General features: G+C 35.6%; 1 protein-coding gene, 1 long non-coding RNA gene and 1 pseudogene across 3 annotated transcripts; 2 read left to right on the top strand and 1 right to left on the bottom strand.

Moving 5' to 3' along the window:
* Window positions 1–257: 257 nt before the first annotated feature.
* LOC110263601 (uncharacterized) lies at window positions 258–2,282 on the bottom strand. 2 transcript variants are annotated; one of them, XR_002349453.2, is made up of 4 exons: window positions 2,163–2,282; window positions 1,639–1,830; window positions 1,449–1,548; window positions 258–691 (listed from the first exon to the last, which is right to left on the bottom strand). It is a non-coding gene; the product is annotated as an uncharacterized LOC110263601 (long non-coding RNA). The 2 variants fall into 2 exon arrangements; XR_002349452.2 differs by lacking the exon at window positions 2,163–2,282 and having other exon boundaries at window positions 1,639–2,102.
* Window positions 2,283–6,123: 3,841 nt separating this feature from the next.
* Window positions 6,124–7,878, top strand: LOC148563069 (uncharacterized). Its single transcript, XM_088491142.1, has one exon. The coding sequence runs from the start codon at window positions 6,124–6,126 to the stop codon at window positions 7,876–7,878; it is 1,755 nt and encodes a 584-aa protein (XP_088347268.1).
* Window positions 7,879–10,346: 2,468 nt separating this feature from the next.
* On the top strand, window positions 10,347–11,075 carry LOC148563068 (secreted RxLR effector protein 161 pseudogene; annotated as a pseudogene).
* Window positions 11,076–12,330: the final 1,255 nt, after the last annotated feature.

Below are 12,330 nucleotides of genomic sequence, written 5' to 3'. Positions count from 1 at the left end.
AAGCAATGCGTGAGTAATCGAGAAAGAGAATTAGAATTAGAATTAGAATTAATTGAAAGATGTGTACATTCTGATTCTAGAGTCTAAGCTTATATATAGCAAGATAATGCAACAACCTTGCTTCTCACTCTATAACAAACTGAACCAAGCCTCACTTTTCTAAGCTTATATATAGAAGCACATGCTTTAGGCCTCACAAGAAAAAGTACAATTCTGAGACGACGCCAAGAAGAAAGTATAGGAATAAATTGCCAAGACAGTTATCCAAACTTCAAAATCTTAAAATGTAAATAGCATTACAAACACAGTGAAATGGAATTATGTTGTACTTGTACATGGCCCAAAAAAGAGAGTTCAGCAGAGTCAGAGGTAGATACTGTACGAGTCTAAGATAGAAAACAAAAATACCTTTTTACACTCAAATTAGCATTACTGCTAAAGAACATACTTAACACCAAGTCACTGATAATTTGACTTATAACCATGTATTATCTTCATCCAACAAGAGATTATGACTGCTCATAACCAGTAATAAGCCCTTCCTTTGGAATTCATTGCCCCTTCCTTTGGAATCCATTGCTAGAAAGAAATGTCCACCAATAAGAAAATAGCAACAGACATGCAGTTTTTAATCTAACCTTGGACATCTCAACACCAATGATATCTGGTCTTGTAGAAAGGGACTGACCAACTGTATCACCAATCAAATGAATGTAACAAGGATATTGGTATCCTTATGAATGTATGACATAAATGAAGAAACCCATTTTTTTTATGCAATACGCACTAAAGGAATCATATAAAGCATTATAATGAAATTATGATGGAAACTCAACTAAAAAATTATAGTAAGATGTTAAACAGATCAAATTCCACAGCTTTTATAAAGGTTGGGCCGAGATTAAGCATTATTTCCTTTAAATATTGATCAAATCCCCGAAGTTTGAATATTGATCACAGCAACGGCAAAGGAGGAAAATACCTTCCAGTATAAAATATAAGTCAATATGGGCTCACTTCAACAAAGAGCCAAAAAACCATTGAAGGAAACAACTAATGACAAATCCACCTAATATAATATAACGCGTAGCACACCTAACCAAATGATATGGATTTATGTTTATTTATACAAACCGTCAATAGAACCACCTCAATGAAAAGTGAACTCAATTCCCATGATTGAGCTCATATCACTGGAAATTAAGGTGCAGCTCAAGCTCAAGAACTAATTCAAGTTTAATTAAACCTTTTGATAATAATAACCATAATAATGAAGGAATCCAATTGAAAACAGCCAACAGTAGAGTTAACTAAGTTGCAGCTTGCCCCCTAACATTTCAAGCAATTTCAAACAATACCCAATTCATAAAGCTGAATTCCAAATCGAATTAGGCACATATTAGCACACCCCAAATGAAAAACAATAAAAATTTATCATGTTTGTGTACCTGGGTACCGAGGTTGAGGCCAAGAAGGAGAAGAGTAAGGAGGAGCAAGAGGATCCTCGAGATGGCGAAGCCATACTAAGTCTTCGATTTTCTTGGCAACCTGGGGAATGCGGAAGGTCTCAGGCCCAAGTAAGTCCGATATCGATCCCTCGCTTGAGGAAATCCAATAAAAGATACACCATAAACTAACCTCATAAAGTCCAATATCATCATCAGGAATCTATATAGCTGCAGCAGATTTGAACCACGCAGGAGTATGAGGAGATGGCGAGCAAATCTGGCAGACGAGACGAAACAGAGAGCCCAGTGTCATCGTCTTCCTCTGAATGAGCAGAAATAGCACCGATGGTACCTTGGGGAAGAAGGTTTAGCAGTCCAGCCACTACAAAGATACAAAAAGAAAACATAGAGAAAATTAAAATACACTCCTAAACCACCTCATAATGAATCCAAATTAAAGACAACTGATTCTGCCCCAAGTTTATGTGCTGTACTGGGTTTCATAGTAAAGATATTTTGTTTAACAGAACACTACAAGTGATGACAGTGAAATATAGCTGTATTATTGCATTTCCACATGATTAATGCCTATGTTTCATGAATTCAGAATGCAGTGCACTACTTCCATTCCAAATATAAGAACTATTAGCATAGGTTATGTAACAAAACATGTTTAGATTTTATGACTGATTCTGCTTTTTCACAAATATATACCGAGTTTTTAGGAGTTTCCGTGGGTATTCATTACAGATAATTTCCTTTCAAGATCTGGTAGAACTTTACATTTGAACATCACAGACAAATTTCAGACTTTAAAAAAAGTACAGTGAAATACTCCACATTTGATCAAACTATCTTTTATTGATGTTTTTCTTAAGACTACATTACTCTGATCTTATTTAATTATTTTTACATTATTATTAACTAAACTCATGCAATTAAAAGTTATTTGCTCTTTACATATAGAATGTGTCAAGTCATTTTTTTATAACTATAAAAAAATGGTGCTTTTTAATTTTGTTGCCTTATGATATGTAGTTATTAGTACAAGTTAAACACGCAAATTATGTGTGGGCAAGAAAAAGAAAGAGAAATAAGAACGCCAGCACAATTTTACATATCTAATATAATTCTTAACTACGCTTATCATAAAACATAAATGGAAAAGTATAGGTAACCAACAAGATTTTTGAACAATGTGTAAACAATGTGAATTAATAAGGTTAAAAGAGTAAATTTGATTAGTAGTATTAAATTAGGGCGTAGTGTATTTTCATTTGATTGGTGGTTATTCATGTTATTCAAAATTTTCATTGTTCCCCTAACACTCCCCAACATAAATATTTGCTCATTATTTTTTGAAAAAAAATTCAAAAAAATGCATAGGTGCAATGTAGTTGTTGTTGGCCACATATGTTCATAATATCCAATGTTCAATACTATTATATTTAATTGCACAATGAGAGCAATTTACCCTTTACTTTCTGAAGAGTAGTTTTTTCTTTTGTTTTGAAAAAGAAAATCTTTTTCAGGTGTAAAGTCTCAATAGACTTGAATTCTTCTACCTTTTTAATTGTTGGTTTGAATTTTTTTCAGTAGGACCCATTCTTTCTATCTACTGCCTATTACATTCTAATTTCTAAATACCATGAAATAGGTGCTAATTCTCATTATCTAAAAGGTATTTAATTGTTTCAAAATATTTTGTAAGATAATTAGTTAGTTGGAATTGTTGTAGTTTACTTACTGCATCCATTGCTTTCATTTTTTTTAAATTTGTGATTGTGTTATTTCTCTCAGTTGCTATACAAATTAGTGAAATTACTACTTATTGTCAAACATAAAAATCAAAGGAGATGTGCTATTGATGCCAATTTTTTGGATTAAGTTTTTCTTTTAAGTTATTGCAGAATCTTTTTCTTCCTCTTATTATTATAACATTCAGATTTTCTTCTTATTATTATTTGATTTATTGGCTAAAACATTTGAGATTGGTTAGCACCCGAATTTTCAGAGATTTGAACTATAGATATAATTGAGTTTGAGAAAAAAATGTTTCCTGAAAGTGATGCTTAGTTAAGATGATTGAATATATCTTTTCTCTTTTATTCTTATAGTCTTTATGGTAGTTTCAGAGTTATGATGGATGATATTTTATTTTGGGTTTCATTAGATTATATGGAAAATTTTAAACTTTATTTTCCAGGCTAAGTCTATGTAGATATGTGGATGTCGTCTGTTTTATGGATAAATATTTTTGTCACTATTTATTTTGTTTATAATTTTGACTACCACCAAAACAAATCCTTAGTTATCAAAATATTTTTATTGGTGAGGATCATGCTTATGATTTCTCTTTAATATCCTGTTTCTACCCTCTGATTAATCAATTTTCATTGCCTTATGATTTGCTTGAATAGCAATAGAGGTAATTTTTTATGGTCATCCTCTTTTTTCACGTTATATCCTGAGACCTGAATTGAACTCAAAAAAATAGAAAAATAGGATTGATTAAGAGTAATTCACCTTTATCTTATAATAATGATATAAGGGAACTCATATTTTTTTACAAAATTTTTTAGTGCATTTATAAACGAAAATCATCTTATGTATAATGCTCTTTGTATTTTTTGTTCTTATTTGATTAATTGCACTTTTTCTACTTTCTTTGGTGAAATTATTGCACTATCAGTAGATCTCAATTCTTTGAGGCATTGAAAAATTATGATTTTAGGTGTTGATATTAATTTTGATTACAGGAAAGACAAAATGTCAAACTTGATGGTTTTAAATTCCAGTTGGTTTGGAGAGTTTATACTCATTGATGATGAACACAAGTTAACATACCTTCAATAACAGCTTTAGGATTCATACTGTGTCAAATCGTAATGATAATGTATTGTAGAAGCTGTGTTTTGGGGTTTTTTATGATCTCTGTGAAAAATGTGTTTTATCACTTAAAAACTTTTTTTTTTATGCTTTTTGGTTTTACTGTCTTGAAAATAAAATGGTTGAAGATAATATATTACAGTTCATTCATGCTTGATATATTTATATCATTATTATTTTATCTTTAAATTTATTTGTTTCTCGCATTATTTTTTTAGTTATAATTGTCCCTCTAAAATTAATTATAAATTATATAAGATTTTGAATGTTATATATAATGATAAAATAAAATACTTTAGGCAACAACAAAAAAAAATGGTAAATTATAATAATAGTTAAAGTTTTTAAACAGTTTCACTATTTTAAGTGTTTTACATGTTTATTATGGTATTTTATTTTCTAATTTTAAGTTACTAACTAATATAGTACAAAAATTTATGTGTATAATTAATAAAATTTTTTAATATTCCATTATTATATTTTGTTAAGCCTAGTTAGATTTTGGGTTACACTATGATGACAAACATTCAATTGGGTTGAAAGCCCAATAGTGTTTAATGTGTGCTTTATTATGGCAGGCCCAAGCATACTAGCTTATATTGCAGCAGCCCATCAAAGCAAATAGAAATGAAGCTCACATTGTTCCTTAATGCAGTAACCGAGTCCAACAATTTCTCATAGCACATTCAGCAACATTAAATGATTATGTAAATATTTGCTAAAAGCAATATGAGGACAGCTGTATCATGCAAGGACAAGTGTGGCTCTGAGAAAGCAAGCAAGGACATCACCAAAAGCACTGCTATGGATCGTGGTTATGCAAAACACAAACTTGCATAGAGTAGCAGCAAGGAAATGGAGCAGAATGGAAAAGAGGAACATGCCAAGGAAGAAAGAAACACCAAGGACAGCAGAGGTAGTGGGAGAGCTCCTCGGACAGCAGAGGAGGTGGAGCAAAATGAAGAAAGGACTGCATGCCATCAAGGACCACTCCAACGGGCAGCAAGAAAAAGCAAAGAGGATGAAGCTACAATGAAGCCTAGCTGAAGTTATATAAGAAGACTCATTCCATCATTTCAAGTCAAGAAAGAGAGCACACACATTCAGAGCACCTTCTCTAACATAGAGCTGAAATCTCTTTCTTCTACTCAAGCTTAATTCTGATTTATTGTTATGGCTGTCTTGCGTTATTCTTTGTTTTGAAAAAGGCAATCATGTGAGGATCAAAAGCCAAGAGAGAAAAGGCAAGAGTGATGCAGAAATAGCCACTATTTGTTTTTCTGATGTAATTTGGGTTTATGAACTAGGATTAGTTCCCCTTGCCAAGTTGGGTTAGCACTTGGTGAGAATTGAATCTGTGTAGATTCCCCTTCCAAGTTGGGATAGCACTTTGGGGTTGCTAAGCTTTGGTGAAGAAAGCTTAGGGGTAGATACTAGTTGAATTAGGGAGTAATTCAATAGTATTGGTGTATGTAACCTGAGAATTATAGTGAAAATTCCACCATGGTTTGTGGTGGAGACTGGATGTAGGATTCATGGCACAAAGAATCCGAACCAGGATACATACTGGCCTCTTTCTCCTCTTCTCTGCACTTTTAACTTTCTGCGTATGAGACTATTTCAAATAATCTCCTGCAACTCGAGCAACAGCAAAAACAGAGTTTGAAACTTAAAGTTTTAAGCTAACTTGATTCAACCCCCCCTTCTCAAGTTCAACTAGAACCATCAATTGGTATCAAGAGCCAGGTCTCAAGAAGACAAGCTTCACAGCTTGGAGTAAAGATCCATGGCCAACAACATGAATCCCAACATCGTGGCTTTCACTCTCACTGAAGGGCAGTCCAACAACAGACCTCCCTACTTCAATGGCAGCAACTACTCTTACTGGAAAGAGAGAATGAGAATCTTCGTGCAGTCGATCGACTACAACATCTGGAAGATCATTCTCAATGGTCCAGACGTTCCCACCAAACAGAATGCTGATGGAGAAGTTGTGGCAAAGGAGGACAGCGAATGGACAGAAGAAGAAAAGAAGAAGGTTGAACTCAATGCCAAGGCAATCAACCTGATGCACTGTGCAATTAGTTTTGAAGAGTTCAGAAAAGTGTCAAGGTGCAAAACGGCTAAAGAAATCTGGGATAAGCTCAGACTCACTCATGAAGGCACTAAGCAAGTGAGGGAGACCAGAATTGACATGCTGATGAAGGAGTATGAAATGTTCAGTATGAAGGAAGATGAGAGCATCGATCAAATGTTCGAAAGGTTCTCAATAATCATCAACAATCTGGACGCCATGGGAAGAAACTACTCTGAAGAAACCTTGGTAAGGAAGATTCTGAGGAGTCTTACCAAGAAATGGGAAGTGAAAAGCACAGCCATCTCTGAAAGGAATGATTTGATCAAAATCACCTATGATGAGCTGAGAGGCAAGCTGCTGGCTTATGAAACCACTCACATGTCTCAAGACAAAGATGACAAAAAGAAAAGTATAGCACTAAAATCAAGAATGACAGCCCAAGGAGAAGAATCTGATGACAGTTTCTCAGATGAAGAAATGGTGCTCTTTGCAAGGAAAATGAGAAGACTACTAAGATACAAAAACAAAGGCAAAGGAAGCTCTTCATCCAAGGAGGTCAAGAAAGATCAAGTCAAGTTCACATGCCATCACTGCAAGGAACCTGGTCACTTCAAATCAGATTGCCCTCAACTTAAGAAAGGCGAAAATTTCAAGAAAAACAAAAAGAAGGTGATGATGGCAACATGGGAGGACTTGGAGAACGACACCAGCTCAGAAAGCTTAGATCAGGAAGCTCAACTATGCCTGATGGCAGATCATGATGATGAAGATGAGGTAGATCTCTCTGACTTATCTATTGATGAACTGCACTACATTATCAAAGACATTTCTGTGAGCTCTAAGAAACTCTTGGATAAGTATGCTAAATGTAAGAAAGAAAATGAGACTTTGAGGACAGAAAATGATCTTCTTTTGAAAAAGGTTAAGGCAAATGAAACTGACAATGAAAAGTTTTTAAAAGAAGAAAACATTGTCTTGCGAACTGAATTAGAAAAATTCAAACTCAAGCATGAAGTTTCTGCCTCCACTGATTTGATTTCTGAAAACAAAAGGCTGAATGAACAAATAAAAAGTTTGAATGAAGACTTAGCAAAGTTTGTTCAAGGTTCTCAAAATCTGAACAAACTACTTGCTTGTCAAAGGTTTGGATCTGAAAAATCTGGACTTGGATTCATAGAGGAAAACAAGGCTGTTTTCAAACAAAACTTTAAAAAATCTGAAGCCTCCTCTTCCAAGCTTTTTAAACCTAAAGGATTCAGCAAACCTAAAAAATCAGTAAGCAAGAATCATTGCTACAAGTGCAACATAAATGGTCATGATCCTCCTCAATGTTTCATCTTTCTTAAGTCTTTTGGTAATGATAGTAAGCTATATAAAGTTGTTCATGATTTTAATGCTCTTGGGCAACCAAGAAGATTTCACATCAAAGGATCCAAATGGATTTGGATACCTAAGGTTAGTTGAAGAACATGCAGGTTTGCCTTGCATCCAAGAAGAAAATGGACATGTGGTATCTTGATAGTGGATGTTCAAGGCATATGACCGGAAGGGATACTTTCTTCATTAAACTCAACAAGTATAATGGAGGATTTGTCACCTTTGGAGATAATAGTAAAGGTAAAATAATTGCCATTGGTAAGGTTGGCAAAGATTTTTCAACTTGCATTGATAGTGTCTTTTTAGTTGATGGGTTAAAGCATAATCTATTGAGCATAAGTCAACTGTGTGATCTTGGATATGCTGTAACCTTTAGAAAATCTGATTGTAGAGTCATAAATGAGAAAACAGGGGCTGTTTTATTTGTTGCCAAAAGAAGTGACAATGTTTATGGTATCACTCTAGATGATCTAAAAGTTCAAAATGTAACTTGTTTCTCTTCAATGGAATCTGAAAAATGGATGTGGCATAAGAGGTTAGGACATGCTAGCATGTTCCAAATCTCTAAGCTTGTAAAGAGAGGCTTAGTTAGAGGTCTTCCTAATATAAAATTTGATAAGGACATCATTTGTGATGCTTGTCAAATGGGTAAACAAATTAAAACCTCTTTCAAACCCAAGGAAGATGTCTCTACTAAGAAACCATTGGAGTTGTTGCATCTTGATCTGTTTGGACCTACTAGAACTCAAAGTCTTGGAGAAAAGAGTTATGGCATGGTAATTGTGGATGACTATACTAGATTTGGCTGGGTGTTCTTTCTTGCTCATAAACATGAGGCCTTTTCAGTTTTTGAGAAATTCAGCAAAAAGGTTCAAAATGAAAAAGGTTTAAAAATTGTTTCAATTAGAAGTGACCATAGTAAAGAATTTGAAAATCAATTTTTTGAATCTTTTTGTGATGAACAAGGCATATCACATAACTTCTCTTGTCCAAGAACTCCTCAACAAAATGGTGTTGTTGAGAAAAGAAATAGAAGTTTACAAGAAATGGCTAGAGCTATGTTATGTGAATATGAAATCCCTAAGTTCTTATGGGCTGAAGCTGTGAACACAGCTTGCTATGTTTTAAATAGAACCATCATTAGGAAGTTTTTGAAGAAAACACCATATGAACTTTGGAAAGGGCATCCTCCTAATCTTAGTTATTTTCATGTGTTTGGCTGCAAGTGTTTCATTTTGAACATCAAAGAAAATTTAGGAAAATTTGATCCCAAAACACATGAAGGAATTTTTCTTGGTTATTCCACTAATAGCAAGGCCTATAGAGTTTATAACAAGAACTCCAAAACTGTTGAGGAAACCATGCATGTCACATTCTGTGAATCTAACTCTGTTCCTAGTGTTTTCATTGATGATAGTCCAAGTTTTGAAGTTGAAGTACCTAAGAACAGTGAACCAGTTCCACAAAATCCAAGTTCTCATGAAGCTGCACCTGCTAGCAACGAAAATCCCAATTCTGCAGGAGACAATTTGGAATTATTTCCTGTCTCTGCAGAAAATACTGATGCAGAGGCCATTGTTGACCAAGAGGAATCTGAATCCTCAAACCAGTCAAGAAGACCAAGAGAATGGAGGTTTCTGAAAAACTACCCTGAAGAGTTCATAATTGGAAATCCCTCCACTGGTAGGACCACTCGTTCATCTTTGAAAAGAGCCGAATCCAACAACATTGCTCTTCTATCAAAGATTGAACCTCAAAACATCCAAGAAGCTCTTGCTGATCCATCTTGGGTGTTAGCCATGAAGGAAGAATTGCAGCAATTTGAGAAGAATCAGGTCTGGTCATTAGTGCCTTATCCAAATGGAAAGAAAGTCACTGGCACTAAATGGATTTTCAGAAACAAGCTGGGTGAAGATGGATCCATAGTCCGAAACAAAGCCAGATTGGTTGCTCAAGAATATGATCAAGAGGAAGGGATTGATTTTGATGAATCATTTGCACCTGTAGCTCGAATGGAAGCCATCAGATTGCTCCTTGCATATGCAGCTCATTGTGGTTTCAAATTGTTCCAAATGGACGTAAAGTGTGCTTTCCTCAATGGCATAATAGATAGAGAGGTTTATGTGGCTCAACCACCTGGGTTTGAAAACAAAACTTTTCCTAACCATGTTTTCAAACTAGCTAAAGCCTTATATGGTTTAAGACAAGCTCCTAGAGCTTGGTATGAGAGGCTTAGCTCATTTTTATTAAAAAATAACTTTCAAAGAGGAGCCACTGACACCACTTTATTTATTAGAAATTATCATGATCATTTTATTCTTGTGCAAGTTTATGTTGATGATATTATATTTGGTTCGGCTAATGAGGATTTGTGTGCAGATTTTGCTAAGCTTATGACCAATGAATTTGATATGAGCATGATGGGAGAACTTAATTTCTTCCTAGGCCTGCAAATCAAGCAAACTGCAGAAGGCATATTCATCCATCAAGAAAAATATGCAAAGGAACTTGTCAAGAAGTTTGGGCTGAAATGTGCTAAACCTATGGGAACCCCCATGCATCCTAACATCAAGCTTGATAAGGATGAACATGGTAGAGATGTTGATGAGACTCGTTACAGAGGGATGATTGGATCCCTAATGTATCTAACCTCCTCAAGGCCTGATATCATCCAAAGTGTTGGAGTTTGCTCAAGGTTTCAATCAAAGCCTAAGGAGTCACATCTCTCTGCTGTCAAGAGGATCATCCGATATGTACTTGGTACCACTAATTATGGGTTATGGTTTCCTAAGACTGATTCTTTTCAATTAGTGGGTTTCTGTGATGCAGATTTTGCTGGGGATAGGATCGATAGAAGAAGCACAAGTGGCATGTGTTGTTTTCTTGGGAAATCCCTCATTGTTTGGTCTAGCAAGAAGCAAGCTACGGTAGCTCTTTCAACAGCCGAAGCTGAGTACATTGCAGCCTCCTCTTGTTGTTCTCAATTATTATGGCTGAAAACTCAACTAGCTGACTATAAATTGAATGTCTCAAATATTCCATTATTTTGTGACAACATGAGTGCTATCAATATTTCCAAAAACCCTGTTTTGCACTCAAGAACAAAACACATTGAAGTTCGTTTTCATTCTATAAGAGAACATGTGCAAAATGGAAATTTAGATATTCAGTTTGTTAATTCTGAGGGTCAGCTAGCTGATATATTCACCAAACCACTGATAGAGGAGAGGTTCTGCAAGTTAAGAACAAAACTGGGCATTCTAACTTCATCTCTGTTTTCTTAATGTTTCTGATAATGAGATCTTTTGTATTTTGTCTCATAAATCGTGGTGAGATTTTCTTTGGCAGATGATGAGTAACCTTCATTGGGTCACTATGAAGCCTACTGGATTCAAGCCTGAATGATGAACATCACGTGCTGGAGCAGTCTCGACATATGGGCTTTCTTTACTGAATCCAATTGAGCCCATTTCATAGCTGCTTTTTCATTTTTTTGAAAATAAGTTTTTGGGCCTCATTTAACATTTGTTTTCAAATCCAAATTTTATTTTGCTTTTGTTCCCATCTGCAACGTACAACAATTACAGCTGTTACTTCCTATACGTTTTCAAAGTTGGGATTTTTATTTTTTCAAGGTGCAACCTTTACACTTCTCTAAGTTTATAATAACTTCCCACTGCATGCATCCATTCACACCACACTCTCCACTCTCCACTCTTTCATCTTCTCCGAACCAGTGCTTCTATATATATGGCTCGAAAGAAGAGAGTTGCTCACAGAGGCTCCCACAGCGGCACCCTCCGTTCTGATCACACACACTCTTCTCCCTCTCATTCCCCCACTCATTCCTCTCCATCTCCACCACCAAACCCTTCTCCTGACATGGCCCGCACGAAGACCACTGCTCGCCGCCCTGGCGTTGCCCCTCGCCCTACACCTCCTCCTCCTCCACCAAACATGTCTCAGCCTAGTTCTTCCAAACCTAGCTCTTCCAAAGGAAAGAGGCCTCTTCACGAAGACGAAGAGACTCGCCCCACTCAGAATCGCCATACTCGCGGTACAGTCATTGGCTTTGACCTCCGTCCTGTTGCTGAACCTAGACTCTCAAATCCTATTGCTTACAAGTCATTTTATGCTGATTTTCCTGATGAGTCCTTTGATCGTCGTCGTTTTCAATCTCTCATGAACTATCTGTTTTTCTGCAAAGATGTTTACAAGCGTAAACTCTGTCCCTCGAAGCTTGTCAATCTTGACAAACTCCGTAGGAAAGGCCTGAACTTTATCCCATTGTTTGCATATCAAGGTTGGACATCCATACTGTCCATCAAAGAGAAAATTTACCCTGATTTGGTAAAACAGTTCTATAGCAACATGTCCTACAAAGGAGGTGGAGCAAAATGAAGAAAGGACTGCATGCCATCAAGGACCACTCCAACGGGCAGCAAGAAAAAGCAAAGAGGATGAAGCTACAATGAAGCCTAGCTGAAGTTATATAAGAAGACTCATTCCATCATTTCAAGTCAAGAAAGAGAGCACACA

This window comes from Arachis ipaensis, chromosome B6 (assembly GCF_059453495.1).
Source record: "Arachis ipaensis isolate K30076 ecotype BB chromosome B6, ASM5945349v1, whole genome shotgun sequence".
NCBI classification, from domain to species: domain Eukaryota; kingdom Viridiplantae; phylum Streptophyta; class Magnoliopsida; order Fabales; family Fabaceae; genus Arachis; species Arachis ipaensis.
Note: the sequence above shows the minus strand (reverse complement) of the source record. Positions and strands in the feature narration are given on the sequence as shown.

Coding starts and splice junctions, on each gene's coding strand:
- LOC148563069 (XM_088491142.1), top strand. CDS start 6,124: ATGGCCAACAACATGAATCCCAACATCGTGGCTTTCACTCTCACTGAA.